This window comes from Diadema antillarum, unplaced genomic scaffold, assembly GCF_040938485.1.
Source record: "Diadema antillarum isolate AM-2024a unplaced genomic scaffold, OU_Dant_1.0 scf00000122, whole genome shotgun sequence".
Lineage (NCBI taxonomy): Eukaryota > Metazoa > Echinodermata > Echinoidea > Diadematoida > Diadematidae > Diadema > Diadema antillarum.
The window spans coordinates 2841862-2865103 of NW_027271011.1; the positions used below are offsets into that span (position 1 = coordinate 2841862).

At 38.5% G+C, this 23242-nt stretch overlaps 1 protein-coding gene across 1 annotated transcript; it reads right to left on the reverse strand.

Annotated features, from left to right (window-relative positions):
* Positions 1-516: 516 nt before the first annotated feature.
* Positions 517-23242, reverse strand: LOC139720152 (pyruvate dehydrogenase protein X component-like). Its single transcript, XM_071631520.1, is given in 12 exon segments — positions 517-848; positions 1825-1864; positions 1867-1888; positions 2531-2689; positions 5506-5643; positions 7413-7481; positions 10162-10315; positions 11815-11913; positions 14257-14465; positions 17667-17767; positions 20666-20749; positions 23090-23242. Coding segments are annotated over 12 exon segments (1464 nt in total). The 5' UTR covers positions 23238-23242; the 3' UTR covers positions 517-607.

Consider the following 23242-nt stretch of genomic DNA (forward strand, 5'->3'; position numbering starts at 1 on the left):
AACTTGTCCTTTAATATTCTCTTATTCAGACATGAACAGATTTTTGACATTTTCAGGGAGACTCCTGCAGAATCAGGGAGACTCGGCAGCTCTGCATGGCATATATTTCACAGGGTTTTTATTTTCCTGAATTTCGTGAGTCAGGAGCAAGTCACATACATTTAGTTAACAACACAAAAAAATATTGACTCTGATCCCACCTTGGTTGCAACATGCACACATACACATTACACTGTTCATTGTTGCACCCCATGATCGCAAACTTTGCCACTCATGAAACTGCCAGGAAGTCCCTGTAAATTAGACTCACTAAGTATATGCAGTATTCAATGTATCTGTGTTAACACCCCCTGGGCGCTCCTCGATTTGATTTTAAGCACACAAGATAAATATCCTATCTGATAGACGAATATTTGCTGAAGGAAATCTCATCCCAATTTGTCGAGTGAGTACAGAAACGATGACAGTACCCTGTGTAGCACAGCTGAATATCATACTCTACCGATACTCTCTCTCTCTCTTTCCGCACCCTTTGGAGCAAAGTAACTATCATCATGAATACATCCTACAATCATGATATTATTTACTTTATTACAGGAGACCTGTATCAAAGCAGGCCTAATCTTATTGGACTCTCTATGTTCTGCTTGAAGACTTTCAGAAATCTGGCTGCGAGGGCGCCGTCCACAACCCTGGCATCACTGGACATGGTGACCGTCATGTAAGTGAAGGGCTTGCGGTCTTTTCCGACGGCGAGCTTGGACGTACCGATGGCCATGATGCAGGCTTGGGGTGGGTTGATGACAGCACTGAATTCTGATATCCCAAACATCCCCAGATTTGAAATACTGCCAGGGAAAATACACAGAGAAAAACATGTCTATAAATATTTATTAACATCCCAAACATTCCCAGAAAAATATATATATAAATATTCATGACATCTTAAACATACACAGATTTGATATACTGTGAAAAATGTGCAGAGGAAAATGTGTCAATAATGAATACTAAGACATCCCAAACATCCCCACATTTGAAATACCGCCGGAGACACGATCAGAGGAAAATGTGTAAATGAATGAGAATAAGTAAATATTCATGATGGTCAGGGTAGCAAGGCAATCAGCCACCCAAACATCATGAGGAGGAAAACAAACTCATACAGGCCAGATAGCCTGCATCCGTCCAACAAGAGTGGACTTACACAGTATGTTCCCCCAAAAAAGTACAATCAGATTTTTGCATTGATAACACCCAATATGATTAAACTGTCTAAATGCCACTTCAGGGTCTTAAAATATTACATCTTAGCTCTATTTTGCAGAAAACCCCATCAATTTGGTTAAGCGGTCACAGAGAAATGTGGATTGTTGTAAAGCATGTCATGAGTCTAATTCTTCCAAATTTAGCACTTGAATGCTCTTGTGTGTGAATACAATAGACAGAACTTGGAGGGAAGAGATTCCTAACATGCTCTACAAAATTCCTCATTTCTCATTGACCACTGAAGCAAATTGAATGGGTTTTTTTTTGTAAGATGTGGGCAATGAATTATAGTTTCGTACTCTGAAATTGTATTTGGACTGATTCACTATTTGTAAAGTTATCGTTGCGGAGGGTCCCCTTGTAATTTTTTTTTTTTTTTTTGACCATGGTACAACTTGAGGGAGGGGCTTAGCAACCTGTGAATGGAGAGTTTTCTTATTCAAGATCAAATGGAGTCAACCTTATCATGTGAGGAATTAATAATACTGGAGAAACATTCAAACGTATTGAAAAGTATCAGCTGCTCTAGTAAAGATGAAAACAGCCTCTCCTCACCTAAATGATCCGCCCTGGAACTCATCCAACTTGAGTTTGTTTGCCTGGCTCTCGTTGCTAGATCCTGGTACCAGACATGACGCAACAGAAGAGAGAATCATTCAAAAAATTTTACCACGACATGAAAACAAAAATAGAATTTTCGAGAAATCTGGAACAAACTTTTGAAAATGGATTGCTGCAGAAAAGAATGACCGAAAGAGTACATTTCATGATAAATTCATTTCCAAAGTGAAGATCAGTCAATTATGTTTTTTTGTGTGCCACGTTATTCTGAGACCACAACGCATGAGCGCTTTTGAAAAACATTCTGACTTTTAAAGCCATGTAACTTCTTACCGAAGCATTCATGCTGGAAATGCAGTACAGAAAAGTAGAAGAGAAAATTGCATGCTTTGCTCTGATGTAAAGTTCATAACAAAGCTGTGGCTAAGATGCCTTCAATGCACTGTGGAATATTGCAATGAATTTGTGTGTGGTTGTGAGTTTGAGAAAAAAGTGGTTTCTAATTATTTTGCAATAAAAGTTGGAAACCTGCATCCCCATCTCAACCAAAACTATACCATCCCTTTAACCCATTAACCCACTGAGGACGGTTTGATTTTGCTACAACATGCATTCCCCATAGACTCCTGCCCGAGTATACTCAGGACTCGTCCTCAACGGGTTAAGATGAACTTGTCCCTTGAAGAAGAATTTCTCTCACCTTGACAGTAGCCGAGATTTCCACCAGGCCTTTGGTATCAGCGTTCTTCACGATGGGCGTGATGAGACCACCATCTGTTGCTACAGCGACAGAGATGTCGATGGCCGAGAGGGGCGTGGCCTGTTGACCATTCCACGAGGCATTGACCTCAGGGACATGCTGTGTGTTATTTCACAAGAAAATTTCATTCTTCATTTCATTTATTTGTTTCCATCCAAATAATACAAAATAATTGCAAAGTAGCATGAACAATTTGTGCAAGAAGGGGAATTGTCACAAAGCACTGACATAAATGCAAACAATAATATTACTTAAGCATAGAACATTGTACAGCTGCACTTACAAACACATACATAGATACACATGATTTACATGTTCAAGTGAGGTTTCTCAGAAAGGATCACTAGATGGAATATCACGAAGTAACCATTCGTCACAAAATAATGACGAAAACATCATCCAATACACGAGGTGAAAAACAAGAAAAAAAAGACAGAAAAGAAGCTTTATGAAATAATAACCAAAGAAGATGCTTTGTTGCAGAAAGATTGTATGAGGCATGGCCTTGTGCAGTATTTTTCATGATCAACTGAGAGAAAATTTGTAATCTACAATGTAATAATAGCATGTGGCGTCAACCCCAGCTGCTGCACAAAATGATAAACTAAAATCTGAAAATTTGGCGAGTTTAATCATTTTGCAACCTACATTTGAAAACAAGAAAAAGACAGTGAAGAATACACTGCACACAAGCTGCCGAGGGTCTAGGGCAATTACCCCCTGGGCAATTACCCCGGACCCTTCCCATGACCCCAACCCTAATCCTCATCCTAATCCTGAACCTAATCCTAACCCTAACCCTAACCCTAACCCTAACCCAAACTCTAATCCTTAACCTAACCCTAACCCTAATCTTTACTCTAACCTTACCACTAACCGGTATTTAGCTGGGGGTAGTTGCCTTGATACAGTTGCAGATCATTACTATTCTTGTGAGTTTTCTTTTCATTTTAGGGTTTGTTTCTGCTTTTATCTCTAAATCTAAATTAATGTTTCACATATTGCAAGATGTAAGCCAGCAGGAAATGGCACATCAAAATTGACTAGTTATCTACTTTTGGCAAGGTGGAATTTGTGGACTGAGTGAATGCAGTAATACTAGCAGAACACATCACTGAAGTTTGAGGGAAATTGGACAATCCATTCAAAAGTCATGAAGTTTCGAAGTTTTGCTATAGTCACTGCAGGATGAGTAGACTACAACACTTTGTGATGTCACACATGGACAGTATGTAAAGAAAACATAAGGAAAATTCGATCCAATTTCATATCTAATGAAAAGGAGACATTCCCTCCACTTGCTACTAATGTATGTTACGGGTAATATGTGACCCTGCATCACAAAACGAACAGAAAGTCGCCAGACATGAAACATGACATTTTAGTTAAAGGACAAGTTCACCTTCATAAACATAAGGATTGAGAGAATGTAGCAATATTAGTAGAACACATCATTGAAAGTTTGAGGAAAATCAGCCAATCCGTTCAAAAGTTATGAATTTTTGAAGTTTTTGTACAGTACCCACTGGATGAGAAGACTACTGCAGTGTATGAATAACTTAGATGTCACATGCGTACAACAATATAAGGAAAATATAAAGAGAATTTCACAAAATTCCATCTTTTGAAAAAAGTACACATTCCCCTGACTCGTTACCGACAAATGTTATGGGTAATATTATTCCCCTTGCCTTTAGAAAGAGGCAAGTCAAGTGCTCTTTTGTTATGCGAAAAAAGTGAAAATATGTTGAATTTTCTTTTACATTTTCTTTATACTGTTGTACGCATATGACTCACAAGCTGTAGTAGTCTCCTCATCCAGCGGTTCCAACACAAAAATTTAAAAAATTCATAACTTTTGCATCGATTGTCCAATTTTTCTCAAACTTTCACTGATGTGTTCTACTAATATTGTTGCATTTTCTCAATCCATATGTTTATGAAGGTGAACTTGTCCTTTAAGACCACATTCTGAAAGAGCAGACTTTAAGCTTCAAAATGATGTATAACTCAAATCAAATGGACTCTCCTAACCTATCTAAATATTGGAAAGAAAGCACACACTCAGGAAAAGAGTGAACTGAGAAAAGAGGCTCTGAAGTACAGTGTCTACTCAAGCGCTAAATCTTTACCAAGCCGTGCTGGCTGTGCGGTGAATGGGACAAAAAACAGGATGTAAACCACCAGAGTGACAACAATGAAGGGATTATCAAATTAAACTGAAATTAAGCATGCCTCATTAACACATTCTGTTCATAATTAATGCCAACTTTCAAGCAGTAGCATCATTCTTTCAAAAGTTATTAGAGTTAAAAGTGAGGAGTGTGTACAAGGTTTTTAAGAAATGAAAAGGGGACTCTAAAGACACACCTAATCACACTATTCTACCAAAACATGTTTGAGATAAACAGCTAAAAACACACTTTCCTGCCCGTTTTGTGATCCCAAATTTATGCATAATGTAGAAGAAGACTTGCTCTTTCAGAAAATATGAAAAAGTCAAGATCGGCTAGGTTGACCCATTCCCCCTATTTTCAGTCCTCAGACAAAATCAGTGTGTGCAACTTTTTGTTCGTTTTGTGATGCACGGTCACATATTATTCCCCCTGCCTTCTGATAGAGGTAAGCCAAGTGTTTTTTTCATGATGCTAGAGGAATAAAAACGTGCTGTATTCTCTTCTATACTGTCTTTATATTGTTGTCCTGTAGTGACTTAATGAAATGTTGTAGTCTTCTCATCCAGTGATGACTGTACCAAAACTTTAGCAATTCATAACTTTTGAACGGACTGTCTGATTTTCCTTAAACTTCACTGATATGTATGGTTCTACTAATTCTGCTGAATTTGAATACTCAGTCCACATCAACTGGGCTTCATTTTCCTTTCACGGAATAGAGAAAAGATGAAAGCATACCTTGAGGGCCATAGCAGCTGCCTTGATGATGAAGTCATTGACAGATACTTTAATGTTGTCTTTCTTCAGCTGATTCCTCAGTCTCACAATCTCTGTCAGCTCACAGTCTGCCATGGAGTAGGAGTGTGGTACGGTGGTCTCAAGTAGAAAACAAAAATCAGTATTAAATAAAATGAATGAAGGTATTACAAGGGATGCAGGTGTCACTAACAATGAAGGAAGATAACATAGAAAGGATGAGGTTCACAACCAGCTCTGCAAAAATCTACACATTTGCAATAATTGCACTTTGCAAAAGCTACTCATAGTGTAGAATCAGAAGAATTTTTTTACATGGCAATTCTCAAAGCATATGTGATCAAATGGCTGATGTCAGAGTAACTTGCAAGAATGTCTTGTCTGTTAATAGTGAAATATGATCACAGAGAAAGATTTCCTCACATATTATGTGGATTTAGCAAATACAGGAAGATAAGTGAAACATTCTGTGAAAGCTTGCAAAAAATAAGACAATCCTTCAAAAGTTATGAAGTATCGAATATCAATGAATTCCACCTGCCAAAAGAGATACTCTTTCACTTCTAAAAGTAAATGTTTAATGATAAGGAGACTGTGTCTTGGAAGTGTCAAATCATGTTGTGTCAAGGACAAGCACTAATCACTGCCTCTACTTAATATATCTTGTGCCCCTTTGGTACCACCTTTCAAAAATCAATCTTTAACCCTAACTAGGCCGGGCTATGATAGGTAGTTGATAGAGCCGGGGGGGGGGCCTCCCAGGTCCCCCCCCCCCCCCCTCCAGATCTCGGCCGTTGACCGCGCGATCGCGACGAAAATTGGCACACACATTGCCTATGATGTAATCTAAAATACCATGAAGTTAATTTTTCAAAAAATCATCATTTATGCTAAATTATGCTAATTTATGCATGATGATGCATAAAATCAGACTATTTGGTAGAAATCACAAAAACAAGCTCAAAACAGGCAAATTTTTTGTATTAATATTCTTTTTAGTGTCCTTAGCAGATGTAATAAAAAAAATTGTGATATCAGAAAAAAATCTTAAGTATTTTATTGTTTTTTTGAATTTCTTATGTATTTCTTTGTTTTTTTCGACTTTATGTTTTTCATTGTTTTTTCGATGAAATTTGTCCGTGACATCGCTCCGAACAAGAAAATATGTTATTCATTGATTTTAATCAATAAAACACCCAAATAATCATGCTTTTATGAAATTTGCCAGTAAGCACAGTTTGCATTGAAATTGTACACGAATTAACGTTTTTGAGCAATTTTTGGTCTGACATGCATGTACATATTTATGCGTAACTTCGGAACCGCGAGCCCGGGCGTCGCAAATTTGGTGTCAAAAGATGCGGGAGACTCGAAAGAAAAAAGTCATGAAACGTTGCGGCGATAGCTTTTTGCGATTGCGATACATCGCGCGGAACGTCGAGGGGGGGGGCCTCAGAGGCCCCCCCGGCCTAGTTAGGGTTAACCCTTACATATCAATGCAGCACTTTAATAAACATAATCATAAAATCTTACAACACTGTATTAGCAAGAGATGATAGATTGTTTGCTAATAGGGAGATTACACCACTGTGTGACAGACAGAAATATTATTCTTACCAGTGACTGATCGTATATCCCACTGGTGTCACTTCATACAACTGAAAGTCAATGCTTCACATTACATAAACTACTGAAAAGCAATAAATGTTCGTGTTATGAAATTTTCATGAACTGGAGCTGACATCCTCTCTTCACGGCATGTAATTTCACGTATCTTGGCTCTCGCAAAATCAAAATGCACTCAAAAGATGTACTATTTACTTTTCTACTTGTTTGTTGGCAAGAATTTAACAGGTTATTGATAAACTATGGTTGAGATATATGCTCACCTTAGACTCTGTAAGCCTCTTGGCTATAACTTTCCTCATGTTACTCAGCTCAACTTCTGAGAAGATCCCCTGAAACAAGACACAAGGAAGAAATAGAACAAAACAAAAAGCTTACTAAGAGCAGAAAGAACAGAAAATGCATTTATACTTTCATTGTGTGTTTTTTTTCCTTGAAAATGTTTGAGAACATGAATGTTTCCATTGCAACTGATTGACAAATTGCCCTACGTCGATGTAGGGCACTTTGTCAATCAGTTGCAATGAAAACATCTCAACGGAAGAATTTCATGAATTTGAATAACAAAGCAGTACCCGCTGCATGCTATAAGGATTAGAAGTTAGAACCAACACTTGCTGTCGGGCGAAAGCTCGCGGACGGTGGTCTAGTGGAGATGACGCCTGTCCGGTGATCAGGAGGTCATAAGTTCGAATCGTGCTCGAGTATGTACGCCCATGATTTTTTTATCATGGCTACTACCAAACACTGATCAATTCAGTACTTATATACGTCAATGCAGGGCAATTTGTCAATCAGTTGCAGTGAAAACATCTTGACGAAAGAATTTCATGAATTTGAATGAATGTTTCCACTTGTCAGATTTCCCTGAAATATCTATCAAATATTGGGTATTGTTGCTAGGGGGAAAAGACCTTGTATTTACAAAATTTCAAATGTTCAGGAGAGAAAAAAAAACTTAGCAGCCAAAGCACTTTAACAAATGGGATTCCCTTTCCTTTGACATGCTGTGTCGGTGTCACTTTTGGTGTAAGACAGCTAGGATATGGACAGGACATCACTAATAACTTATTATCTGACCATTAATCAAAAAAAGGAATTTTCACCAAAATCTGAGAGACAGGGTCTTGTCATCACAATGACGATATACTATTCAAGTTGTCCTGAAGTCATCCTTTATTTCTAAAGTTTTCACAGACAAACAAAGCCAAAAATAAAGGGTCATCTAAACAGTAAATAGGTACCCATAGACCAATATGAGATTACAAGTGTGTGCAGCCCATCAACGTATTGATCTGCGTATACATTGTTTCCTCAGACCACCAGCATAACTGCCATTATTCTACCAGCATTTCTTTAATATGTCCACTTACAATGTATTGCTTACATATTTGTCAACCCCTCTTTTTATTCCTTTCAATTACCCTGAAGATGGTAGGAAATTTCTTTTAATCTGACTTTCTATTCTACTAAAAAGAAATAAAATCTCTATTGAAATATTTCTATGTAAAGTCACACAGAATCCCCTTTATACAGACCTGAAGGGATGGACAACTTTGATAGTGTGCCTTACTCTACTCATTTAGATAAACATAACCGTCTAAAATAAATGACGATAAGCAATAGACGACCAAGAGTTATAAGCATAATGCATGGTTTCTTGTGCAGAAGCTTCTAACATATTGAATAGTACATATTTGTCGTATTTATGGCAAATTTCCAAATTTCATGTAATTCTTAAAGTTTCTCAATCCATTTATAAAATGAAAGTAGCACAGGGTATTATCTGTATGGGAATCAAAGTGTACATGGACAAGTTAATCATGCCTTAGCGTTGTCACAATGCAGAACTTAAAAAAAAAAAGTATGCGTCTTTTCTCTTAGATGTGATCAAGTTTTATTTGTACAATGGAGGTCTACGCAACATCTAGAATAAAATCAAAAAGTAAAATTTTTCATTAAAAAAACATGCTCTCGGGTTGATAGACATCTTACATGTGAAAGAAGATTTTGTTGTTGTTGTTGTTTACTTTGACTTCTGCAATGTTAAGATATGCATCGCTCGACAGTTCCTATACACTGTTATAATAGCATGTACCAGGTCCTAATCAAATGATTGAGGGCATACACATGACCACACATTTATTTTGTCTAACACATAACTCTGCTTATGACAGGTCATTAGCACACAAATAATGACTGCTATGAGGGGCACAGTTAAAATTATGGGCCTAAGGTGATGTCATAACCATATATGTATGCCCGAAGCGAAGCTGAGGGCATACTTATGGTTTTCACACCACCGAGGGCCTACATAACTTTAACTGTGCCCCAAATATCAAGCTGTCATTATTTGTTTCATATACCGAAAATATAGATTCTTCGTATCTGATTGGTTAAAAGGTTACCTGAATTAAACAAGGACTAAAAGCTTTTTTCCAGTACTCGTAATCAACGCTGATCGACAGCGCGGCGGTCGTATCATTGGTGCATACATATGAGCGATCTATGTGTATGGGGTTGCGACTGTCTCCAAACCTATTTACAGAGCACAGTTGATTCTATGCCCCGGGCACAGTAAATCATGATGTCATTTTGATCAAAAATGGGGCACAGCTATTTTCATGTCTCCAGTTTTAACCAATCAGATGAGAGGAGTGATATGAGGTGTATAATACAGTGTAATGACCAGTCATCAACACTTTCACTTCATGGGGACAGGGCAAGATTTTATTGTTTTATTTACTTGTGATGAGAGTGATTTATCAAACAACAAGGATCTATTTCATCATTTCATAATATTAAACATAATTTTGTTCAGGCATTAGTATAATTACACACACTCAGTAACTTCAAAACAGAACTAACACCCTCCGCTATCACCTTTAACATGGTAGATTGTTCCAAAGGTACCTTGTGTGGGTAATTCGAACTAATGCCCTAATTGATACGAATTATTTGTACAATATTCTGCTCTTTCATTGGTGGAGCAGTGATTTCATATCTATATACCTCAGTTTGTCTGAATGATGGGGGCGGGGCCCTCTCAACAGCAGGGGGTGGAGGAGGTGGGGCAGGGGGCGGAGCTGCCTCTAGTGGGGGCGGAACCACGGCTGGCTGGGCTGCTGCAGCTGCACCACCAGACTCAATGAACTTGAGGACATCTCTGACAGAGAAGAGAGAGATAGATGTCAAAATATAACTGGACATAACGTCACTCTTCAAATTACATTGGAATTTGACAAGAATCATTTCAATGTTTATTTTGCACAAACACAGCTATTGCAGAAATCAATGTTCTTCTTAATATCTGACAATAATACTTACATAAGACAACAAAAAGAGTGTGTACAGATATACCTGGAAGCAATAAAGAAATTAATTTGTTGTACCTTTTACATAATCTGTATCTGATGAATATTTTTACTTATCGTCGTCTTTCTCATCTGAAGAGTGAAAGGAAAAAGTGGAGCTAATTCAAAATATTGCAATTAACAGGAAATTAAAAGTAAAATAAACACAAAAAGTATAAAAACTAACAAGGAGAAATTCAGGTGGAGCAAGGACAAATGAGAGCAGAGGAGGAGAGAAAACTAAGCTGTAAATTACAAAGCAATTGACAGACACACAATTCAAAATGATGGACACTTTAAAGGGTGTATACAGTTCTAGTCGAGGTGAGGATTTAGCTTTTAATGTTTTGCGAGATATTCAGAAACCACTCTATGAGATGTCAAAGAGCATGCAATTCTAAGGGGAATCAAAGTTTATTTGATGAAAATCGGTTTTAAAATGGCTGAGATACCCAAAAATAAGGTAAAACAAAGAGATCCTAATAAAGGGGGTGGCCTGTAGTCTTATATTATTATCACCTCTTTGGATATCTCAGCCATTTGAAAGCCAATTTTCATCAAATAAACATTGAATTCTTCTTAAAATTACATGCTCTTTCATATTTCCAAAGAGGTTTCTCATTATCTCGCTTAAGAATGTAAAAAACATGAATCCCCACCTCAACCAGTACTGTACAGCCCCTTTAAAGAAACAAACAAAAAATCTGAAATTTATGAAGTGCAGAGACAAAAATTAGGGACAAAGACAGAGAAAGAGACACAGACTTGTATGAGAAAGAAGAAGATATAATACAGACCAAGACAAAAGAACATCCAGGAGACTTTAAGGGATGGTATACATGTAGTATTGGTTGAGGTGAGGATTCAATTTTAACTTTTTGCGAGATACTTGGAAACCACTTATGAAATATTAAAGAACATACAATTCTATGAGGAATTCAAAGTTTATTTGATGAAAACGGGTTTTGAAATGACTGAGATATCAAAAAAACAAGGTAAAACAAAGCAATCCCAATAAAAGGTGGGCTCCACCCTTTACTAAGATCGCTTTGTTTTGGGTATCTGTGCCATTTCAAAACCAATTTTCATAAAATAATCTTTGAATTCCTCTTAGAATTACATGCTCTTTCATATTTCTTAAAAAAAGGTTTGTCATTACCTCAGAAATAAAGTTGGCAACCAGTAGCCCTGTCTCAACTAAAACTACACCTTTAACACTTTCTTTGGACAGTGTGTACAGTGCTGTTGGATTTTCTGCGCTAATTGGCGCACAGAACACACAAGGGGTTAATACAGGATGAGACTCACTCACCCTTTGAGGAGTCTGCCGTGGGGTCCAGTGGGGGTCACCAGGGTCGGGTCAATGTTGTGATGATCAACCAACGCCCTGACAGCAGGTGATAGACCCTCCCTGGTATCAAGAGAATCAAGAATGCACCAACTTCAGAATCTTTCTTCAAAATACACATGACACTGTAGAACAACGGAACTCTGAGAAAAATTCTGTCTTGAAAGCACATGATTGTATAAACTACTATGATTACTTGCAAATGATTAACCTTTCATGTACCGAGGCACTTACTGTATATGCCATATATTATAGCGAGTCAAATTTTTTGTGAATTGGGGACTTCCTGACAATTTCGCGAGTGGTTAAATTTGCGATTATGGAGCACAACACTAACGGAGAAATGCATGTGTGCATGTCACGTTCATGGCGGGATTAGAGTTGATATTTTTGCCTGTTTTTAAATTTGTGAAAATAAAAACCTTGTGAAATATTTGGCGTATACAGCAGTAGAACTTGCCAAGTTTTTTCATCAGCACTCAGTAAACCATTCAATTTTGTCTCAGCTGTAAAGATAGCCAGATACATGTACATGTAGTTGTAAAGATAGCCAGCCTACTCGGGTGGAGTAATGTGCCTCAGCCCAACATGAAGGCCAGGGTGACACAGTAGGTATTAAAGGCATAATTTACCATTTGCAGATGAAACAAAAACCCAGCATTAGTACTTTAAAATAGTTCTAAAATGTGAGTTAGGAATAGAAACAACCACTGTAAAGAATTTTAATAGGTAAAATCGGTGCTAAGTATTGTTGAATATACAAAATGTATTCAATAGTTATAATAAAAATGTTTCCAGACTAAACCGTCTACAGTTACGGTTTGTTGAGAAAAATACAGATATCTCCTTCTAGGCTTTATCGCGAAAAATCTTTATGATAGGATGTTTTGTGGTACAACAGACCTACACATATACATTAAATGTCACATCTTGAAACAATTTTTAATCAAGGTTCCCAAAGGTAAACAGGACCTTTAAGGGGATTATAAGTGACCTCTATTCATTGACAATCAGTTTCCAGATATCTGTGCCAATCTGAAAAAAATTATGCACGGCAGGTTATATGCCAATCAGTGAACAAAGCACAAACTAGATGTAATTTTCATATGACAGTGTTATCAAGGTATTATCTGCTGTGTTTTACACACATTTGAGCTCATTGGTTGAGAGGAATGCCAATACAACAGCCACAAACAGGGAATACCACAAGAATGTTTATACCAATGGCAAATAATGCAACAAGGAACTACCTGCTCTTGAAAAACATCAGTGTAATATGGACAGCCATCAAGAGGGTCAGATTACTGGCAACTGAAATTCTTTGCATTCTTTGTAAAAATTCCTTTTACAAAAATGTGACATTTTAAGTGAAAATAAGCCAAATTTTTAAGGATGTACGTACTATCAGACCAAGCAGAGTATACTTTCATACATTCACCTCAAACACAACATGGCTCTACAAAATCCAATTAGTGTTAAAATGTCTGGGTCTCAGTAACATTCAACTTAAAAGTGCAAAGACCTTTACAGACAATGCAGTGAATAGAGTTCCAAAGTGATGATGTCACAGTCTTTTGTTACAGCTCAAAAGGTCCTGTTTACCTTTAGGAACAGTGATATAAAAATGTTCAAGATACATTGTATCACATTTGATGCATATATGTGTAGGTCTGTTGTATCACAAAACATCCTACCATATAAAATTTTTGCAATAAAGCCTAAAATATAGGGAGATATCAGTATTTTTCTCATTAAACCATAACTGTAGACAGTTTAGTCTGGCAAAATTTTAATTATAACTATTGTTCACATTTTGTCTATATAACCATACTTAACATTGATTATACTGATTCAAATTTTTACAGTGGTTGTTTCTATCCCAAACTCACATTTTGGAACTATTTTAAAGCACTAATGCTGCATTCTTGTTTCATCTGCAAATGGTAAATTATGCCTTTAATGTTAGTTCCACACAAAATACCTTTGCACAAGGCTTAGGGCAACTGGGTACGAGCATGGTTAGCAACTGTTGTAATCACAGATATTCAGGTTTCATGAGCATGTTTAGAACCACTATCCATGGCGATGAATGGCTGCAACATCACAATGTGGTATGCTATCATTGAAGTACTGCATACCCCATATATTTCGCGAGTCTAAATTTTCACGAATTGGGAATTCCCAACACTTTTGTGAGTGTTTAAATTCGCAATTATGGAGTCCTGCAACTGGACGGAGAAGTGTACACGCGTACGTCACATTCACATCGGGATCAGAGTCAATATTTTCGCGTGTCTTTAATTTCGCGAATAGCACCCGACTCGCGAAATTTGTGAAAATAAAAACCTTGCGAAATATTTGGCATATACAGTGTACAGTATAGCTTTTTGCAGACTAGTCTCTCACCCAGACTTTGTGATGGTGTGCCTCATGCTGGCAAACTGCTCTGTTTGGGACACGCCCTGGTCCTCCTTAGGGGCTTCCCCTGACCCAGTGGGCGGGGCTTGTGAGGGTGTGGTCTCAGTGGGTATGTCCACATCCTTGTAATCCTCACCTTCTAACACCATGAGACCAATGAGGGCGGTGATGGGGACGTTTTTTGTCCCTTCAGGTACCTGCAGATTGGTTGCATGGAGAAAGAAATTGCTATGATGTATAAAAGCCCTGATAAAGTTTTGATAGATACTAGAAAATGTATCACAAAGTGTCAAGTTTACTCCATTCATAAGAAGACATCAAATCCTACAAAGGAAGTCAACTGCTGTTAGTTTTTTTGTTTCGTTTTTTGCAAGAAAAATTTGTTAGAAGAAGTTTGATGATCCTGTGCAAACGAAGAAGAATGACACTCATATACACAGTAATGTGGATTAAGTGAATGCAGCAATATTAGTAGAACACATCGGTGAAAGTTTGAGGAAAATCAGACAAATCATTGAAAAGATATGAATTTTTACAGTTTCTGTGCAGCCATTGCTAGATGAGAAGACTTCTACAGTTCGTAACATTATGTAATTACAAGGATATGAAGAAAGTGTAATGATAATTCCATAAAACTTTATTTTTCTTTTTCAATATGAAAAGTACCCATTACCTAGACTTGTTTCTAATATTATCATGTTAAGGGGAAAAATTCCCCCGCTTTCTGAAAGAGGTGATTCAGGTGCTCCTTCATCATGCTAGAAAAGTAGAAACATATTAAAATAAAAACTGATAAGGCCAAGTAAAAAAAGAAACCAGTTTCTCGTCCTCGCGCGCATCGATTTTGGCCGCCGCATCAATCTTTTTACTATTTACTATTTTCAAAATGGCGCCGAAAATACCAAGAAATTCATAATTCTCGTCCCAGCCCGCTCCCCGCCCTCATCGATTTTCAGTTGCCGCATCGACTTTTTTGATATTTACTATTTTTTCGGCCGCCGAAAAAAAAAAAAAAATCGACAATTCACCTACCAATCGTGATGTCTCATTAATTTATCTAATTACACCTTGCGTCCTCTGCTTAGCTGGAGTACAGCTGTAGCTTCTGTAGTGCGTATGTAATAACGCACGCATTTCACACTGCGAGCTCGGCAAGAAGGAATGACCCACAAAGCAGTCGAACTGTAGTTGGATGGGCGCGCGGGCCTGGGCTGTGATGTACAGCGAACTCGGTATCGTCGTGAACGCGATAGCGGCAACATTTTTTGTGAACAATCGCTGGTATTCCACGCATATTTCGCGCATTGCTCGTATTTTTCCCCGTTTCTCATATTTTAAGCGGATGAATTGTACTGTACAAATGCTTGTGAGGATTGTATGGAGTTTGTATGTATACATTTTCATGTCATTGTGACTATGTGCATGTGTGTGCAGTGTCGGAAGGTACGGTGCCAGTGCAGTGGCCGTGCCGGCCGCGTACAGACTGTATATACGTATGCGTGTCTGTAGCTGTCAGGGTCCCCATCCCCCTGGTCTATCAGCTGTCTGCACGCACGCATGAACACATTCGAATGTGTAGAGGCCCAAACACTCTGCTCTGTAACGTTGCATCTGACGGCGATGTATTGTTCTATTTTGAAGAGAAAATGAATGCGCTTTTCGAGCAAATGTAGAATTATTAAATAGGTGTATCTACAAAATAAATAACTTTTCCACGGACTCTGGTTTGTCTCGTATTTCTGCGGGATACTTTTCTTTACGATGTAAATTCACGGACACGGCCGTGAGTCGTATCACCTGAAGTGTGATACAATCATTCATCATCCAAATGATGAGTGATTATCAAATGTCTTTTTAGAACATGAAGAAACATCTTTAAATGTTTAATGCTATAATGCCATATCAGTATCATTTTGACATCCATCTGCAATTGTATACCAGCCAGTTTCCAGTTGAATGTGCTACAATTGTGCTGTGAAGAGATGCAGATACATACCATCTGTGTGGACACAAAAAAGTCACAAACACCAATGATAAATAAAGCAGTGTTTTGAATATCATGAAATTTATTTCAGTCGTACATTTGTTGATAGAATGTTTTATACCTGTTTCAATTAATAGCATAATACATCAGAATTGCAAGTACACTGGTATCAGAAATGCCATTACAACACTAAATACCAGTATTAAGATGGTCATTTTCCCTTGACATCTGTATTATAGTGTACATAGTGGAAAGAAAAAGCAAATGTATTTCTGCATGCATGAAGTTTCATTTCAAGTATGGTACATAATTATTATATCTATTTGTTTGAAAATGCACAGAGTGCAGGCAAGACATACACTTGGGACCTGGTCTCTCATAACACAGCTACCAGAGTGATATTTCATTTCATAAATTGGATTTAGAAAATAGTAAAGCCCTCTCTCGTTACCTTTCTCAGAATTACCGGACGAGAAACACATAGATTTGACAATCCTCGAAAAAATAGTAAGACATCAAATAGTAAGGGCCTCCCTCATCGCCTTGCTCAAAAAACCCGGACGAGAAACTACTTTCTGTTTTTTACTTGGCCTAAACTAGGGAAATTTGCTGAGCCCCTGCAAATCGTCTCAAAGTTTTTGCAGTATGAATGCACCCAGCTACAAATTTACAAAGTTTGTCACATGACCAGGCCTGAGTACTCACTGCTTTCAGTGCTCAGCTGTTAGACAGCGCTCACTTACTTCATACAGTGTATGTGCACACAAACTTCAAGAACTTATCAAGAACCCGAGATTTTGGGAAGTTTGGCCGCCAGTGCGAACAGACAACCAAACTTCGCTGATAAAGGGATCATATAGTTTTGGTTGACACCGAACTTCATGTTTCTAACATTTTTTGGTGAGATGATGAGAAACCTCTTATGTAATATGAAAGAGCATGTTATTCCAAGAGGGATTTAACATTTATTTGATGAAAATTGGTTTTGAAATGGCTGAAATATCCAAAACAGAGCAATCCTAATACAAGGTAGGACCCACTTTTGATTAGGATCGCTTTGTTTTACTTTGCTTTTGTCTCAGCCACTCCAAAATCGATTTTCATCCAATAAACTTTGAATTTCTCTTAAGATGGTATGCTCTCAATTATTTCAAGAGTGGTTTCTTGGTATCTTGCAAAATGTTAAAAGCCCAGTCATCATCTCAAGCAATACCAGTGTATACCATCTCTTTAAAGTGTTTTTGAAGTTAAACTCCTTGAAGTTTTGCCAGCGGAGTAGGGCTATAATAAAACAAGCTGAATTAACCTGTTCCATACTGAATTCTGAAATCTCCATAGACTTAGTACACAGGCCACCAGGTTCCCGTATGGAATGGGTAAAGAAAAAAGTCCCCCCAGCAGCACGGAGGCTTACCAGAATCTTGGCCATGATCCCATCATCATCTGCGTCCATGGTAACGGTGGCCTTGTCTGTCTCTATCTCACACAGAGCATCCCCAGCAGCCACAGGATCGCCTGTTACCATAGCAACATTAAACAAAAATAAGAATGTGTATGCCCGAAAATTATGACTGGCATATCAGACAAGAGACCCGCGGGTCTAGCGCTCACCTGAGTATCGCAAGTTCACCTTTCACGCAGTCACTAATCTAAATTATTCACAGCTCTACCAAAATTTGACCAGGCATTCTCAAGTAGAAGATGAAACTGTACAATAAGGGCCCAAATTTTTTAAGATTCCTTAATTTGGGGGGGGGGGGGATTGGGGCCCCCTGGGGCCCTCTGGGTGGGGCATGGTGCCCATTTTTATAAATTGAGATCCTGACCCCCTAGGGATGCTACCTGCCAAGTTTGATGAAAATACATCATGAGGTTTTCAGGAAGAAGATGAAAATGTACAATTCAGGTCCCCATTTGGACCTTCCCAACCAACCCCCCCCCCCCCCCCCCCCCCCCCCCTGCCCCCAAGAGGGGCACCCCTTGATCTCCTATGAACAAACTTGAAAATACAGTCATTAATGTACTCACTCATAGTATTATCTTACCTCTATAACTTCTGATTCTAGAGAAGATTTTTAAAGATTCCTTCATTTTGGGGGTTTGGGGCCCCCCTGGGGGCCCCCTGGGTGGGGAATGGTGCCCATTTTAAGAAATTGAAATCCTAACTCCCTAGGGATGCTACCTGCCAAGTTTGGTGAAAATGGGTCATGGGGTTCTCAAGAAGAAGATAAAAATGTACAATTTAGGCCCCATTAGGACCCCTCCTCACCCCCCTCCCCTGGGTCCCAAGGGGGGCACCCCTGATTCTGCCATGAACAAACTTGAAACTACAGTTATCAATGTACAAACTCATAGTATTAACTTAGCTCTATCACTTCTGGTTCTGGAGAAGAAGATTTTTACAGATTCCTTAAGTTTGGGGCGTTTGGGCCCCCTGGGGGCCCCCTGGGTGGGGCATGGTGCCCATTTTAACAAATTGAGTTCCTAACCCCCTAGGGATGCTACCTGCCAAGTTTGGTGAAAATGGGTAATGGGGTTCTCAAGAAGAAGATGAAAATGTACAATTTAGGCCCCATTAGAACCCCTCCCCACCCCCCTCCCCTGGGTCCCAAGGGGGGCACCCCTAATTTTGCCATGAACAAACTTGAAACTACAGTCATCAATGTACTAACTCATAGTATTAACTTAGCTCTATCACTTCTGGTTCTAGAGAAGAAGATTTTTACAGATTCCTTAATTTTGGGGGGTTTGGGCCCCCCTGGGGGCCCCCTGGGTGGGGCATGGTGCCCATTTTAACAAATTGAGTTCCTAACCCCCTAGGGATGCTACCTGCCAAGTTTGATGAAAATCGGTCTTGGGGTTTTCAAGAAGAAGATGAAAATGTAAAAAGTTTACGCACGACGCACGACGGACGACGGACGACGGACGACGGACGACGGACGACGGACGACGGACGACGGACGACGCACGACGCACGACGCACGACGGACGCCGGACGAAGGGCGATCGCAATAGCTCACTTGAGCCTTTGGCTCAGGTGAGCTAAAAATGGATAGAATTTTTCTACTTCACACTAATTGGTCAAGTAATTACTACAATAATCATTCCAAATTTGTTTCTGTATAAAATAATAATAATAATAATAACTCACTACCTTTAATATGCAGAATGAAATGAGTATGTAGGTATTTTGCTTTCATATCAGACTACAAACTACAGAAGTGTTGTTCCTGTGCACTTTCATAACATACATTAAGACTGAGCAAGATAAACAATGAAAGTTTTCATTTGACCATATACAAGACTTTCTCACACTTTGGTGTATCACATTCATTTTCAACCCTAGTATACAGCTAATTGTACAGCTGTGTTTATGAGCTTTTAATAGAACAGAAGTGACAGGGCAATATTCAGTGTGAACATATACAAGATGAATAAAAATTGCATTCCAAGCAGGAGGAAAGCTCAGTAATGCTGCATAAAAACTTACATTTCTGAATGAACATAATTTCTACCTCTGAAGCTTCTTTTTTTTTTTTTTGCAGCACCATTGAAGCATAGACAAAATTTTCACAAACAGTTAATATTGCAATGTTAAATATCATGGTAGGTCTTCGAGAATCCATATGTGACCCTGCATCACAAAACCAACAAAAAGTCGCCAGACATGGATTTTTAGTTAAGGGCAGATTCTTAAAGAGCAGACTTTAATCTTTTAAATGATGTATAACTCAATTCAAATGGACTCCCCTAACCTACAGTGTACCTAAATACTTGAAAGAAAGCACACAGTCTGGAAAAGTGTGAACTGAGAAAAGAGGCTTTGAAGTATAGGGACTATTCAAGCGTTTAATCTTTACCAAGCTGCACTAGCTGTGTGATGAAAGGGACAAAACACAGGATGTAAACTACCAGAGCAACAACAATGAAGGGATTATTGGATTAAGCTGAAATTGAGCATGTTCTATCAACACATTCTGTCCATGATTAATGCCAACTTTTAAAGCAGTGGTAATATCCTTTCAAAAGTTATTAGACTTGAAAGTGAAGAGTGTGCAAAGGATTTCAAGAAATGAAAAGGAGACTCTAAGACATACCTGATCATTCTATTCTCCTCCATATTAAAACGTGTTGAAGAAAAACTGCTGGAAACACACTTTCCCATCAATGTTATGATCCCAAACTAAAGAATAATTTAGAAGAAGGATAGCTCTTTCAGGAAATATGAAAAACTCAATAATGACTTGATTGACCCATTTCACCTTTTTGAGTCCTCACGTAAAATCAAGGGGTGCGACTTTTTGTGTGTTTTGTGATGCACGGTCACATACGAACATATAACTATGTGTATACCTATGTACATATTGCATACACAGCAAAGATAAGATATAGATATATATTTTTATGCTTCACCTTCTGCTTTCAGCCAGGAGACAATGGTTCCTTCGGTCATGGTAGGAGAAAGAGCCGGCATCAGAAGCTTGACTGGATCAACACCTGCAAAAAGAGACAACAAGAGTCAAGAAATGAAGAGTTTGTTCGCAAAAACCGATAAGTCCATTTTTTAAGATTTTGAAGTACGGTCTCTGTCATAAAGTACAAAATAATACCTTTTCAATGATATATTGGTCACTACATATAAAGGTACATTTTTGAAGTTATGGTCAAAAGAAGCAAAAATTTTCTCATTATTCTGTTTATTTTTCTTGACCTTTAATCGCAAATATCTCCATTTGGCAAATATGGACTTATCGGTTTTTGCGAACAAACTCTTCAAATATTCATCATTTTCTTTGCGGTTTTCTGGTTTTCTTCATCATCATCATCATCTTTGGGGAGAAAAAAATTTATACCTGATCAGCGTTCAGCAGCTTTTAGATATTTTTGTGCCATTTGTACATATTTTTAATATCAGCTAAGACTAGTGGAGTTTCATTTGTACACTCTCATAAATCTGACATTTGCAAAAGTAAATATCTTTGACCATCACCTGAACTCCTGATTATTCAAAATGGCCGTCAGTAAAAGATGATGTACCATTTGCACACGCTGCATATAATCTTCCTTTTCAGTAAGTTGTGAATTGTGTATGTCAATATAGATAACATAGAAATGAAGTCTAATCAATGAAGATTGTCTTTACTGAGTTTGAGGTGACAAAAATGATGTCAAGTATCAAAACTCAACGCGATCGCCATGTTAACTTTGTTGTTCTACACCACCCTGGTACAGCCCTGGCACATTACAGCGACTGGGCTGTGTATAGTGTGTGCATGTGTGTGTGTGCTATATTGCAATTCTAGTACCAAAGTGCAGTGCCTTACATTGTGCTACTTGTCATTTTAGGGGGGGGGGGGGGAAATAGCCTTGGTGCCCTTTTGACCAGAAAAAGCTGCCCTTTCAAAGTGGCCTTGATCATTGATGCCCTTTTCAATGGCCTTATGATGCCCCTTGAAATTTGGAGGTACCCAAGGCCATTTTGCCCCAAGCTGAAAGTGCCCTTTTAAAAACGGCCTTGAAAATTGAACTTCAAAAATCTCACTGACCAGTACTATCAGTAATATCTTTCGGGTTTTGCCCTTGTGTACCATCAATCAGCATCATGTTTATGTGGACAGTGGCAATTAATGTCACATTACGATCGCCACATGCCACAGAAGCAGACCATTTATACATGCGAGTCATATGAATTATTGTGAAATAGGTTCCTGTCCACTTACACACAGCCCAGGTATAATTTATAGAACACAGCAATTCAAGTCTGCTGAAAAGCGAAGTAGGGTGGAACATCCTATTACCGGACGCTTTTCTTTGTGGCTTTGAATTCCGTACTCATAGAATGAAATTTCGGCTAAAAACAACACCACTTATTCACAGACTCATGGAAATTACGAATTCAGCCAACTTACGTCATTTCTTCGTTCCAGTTTTTAGAAAATATGCTTCAAACATACCCCTCTAAAAATAGTGGTTTTTTGCGCGGTGCAAAATCGCATTGTATTACCGGACGCTATTTTCGTAATCGAATAATCGAGATCTTTCGCACCCAATTCTTGCACCAGAATCACAATTCATCCCATAAATCACCGTACACATTCTCACCGAGCGGATGACACACAAAAAAATCTGCAAATGAAGCTCTAATTTCGTATTTTACAGTAAAATGTCTGTCTTGACCATTTCGAACAGTTCACGCAATAAAACCTTGTGAGAAATCGACAACTGGTTAGAGTATACGTGCTTTGTCTATGGGAGCTGCACGCGCGGGTGATGAGTTGCCTGCCCCTTAGCGCACAACTATTCCGCATCGTTCGCGTTTGAGGACGATAGCTACAATTTTTCCGATATTGATCAGTGAACTTTTGGTTCTAATAGAATCTTCAGCATTTTTCCTGTATGTGAGTGGGATTTCATAGAATTTCAGTCGCGAAATGTGATTCAAACATGCATAAATATTAACTATAAACGAGGTGCGGGTCACTCAACTATAAATTTGAGGTAAAACCAAAATGTGAATTTTTTCGTGTTTTTACATTTTTATGTGGCGTTTTTTGCGATTTCGGTCCACACAAAGTTCTGTGAGGCTAATCTACGAAGTCTCGCGCGTACAGAATGTCATTAGTACGCAAAAATGTGCGTGTCCGGTAATACCATGGTGTCCGGTGACACCATGCTTGCCCCTACATATTCACACAGCCGCATTAACGCTTTTTGATAGAGCACTCTTCCTACAGTCCCACATATTATCACTTATGTTGCAACGTACAAATTACTCGAAGTACAAGTCACTAGAACTAGTCACCGAATTGTAAGTGAAGTGCACATACGGCAACATACCATAACACTGAGATGTTACAATAATCCCTCTCCTATCTTGACATCTTGGAGCGTAATTCAATCGCAAATTTGAAGCCCAGATCGTCCCTCTCTGCCTAGACAGGCTCCGGAGAGCCGCCCCGGCGATTCCAGCTCCCATGCTCGCCATCTTGT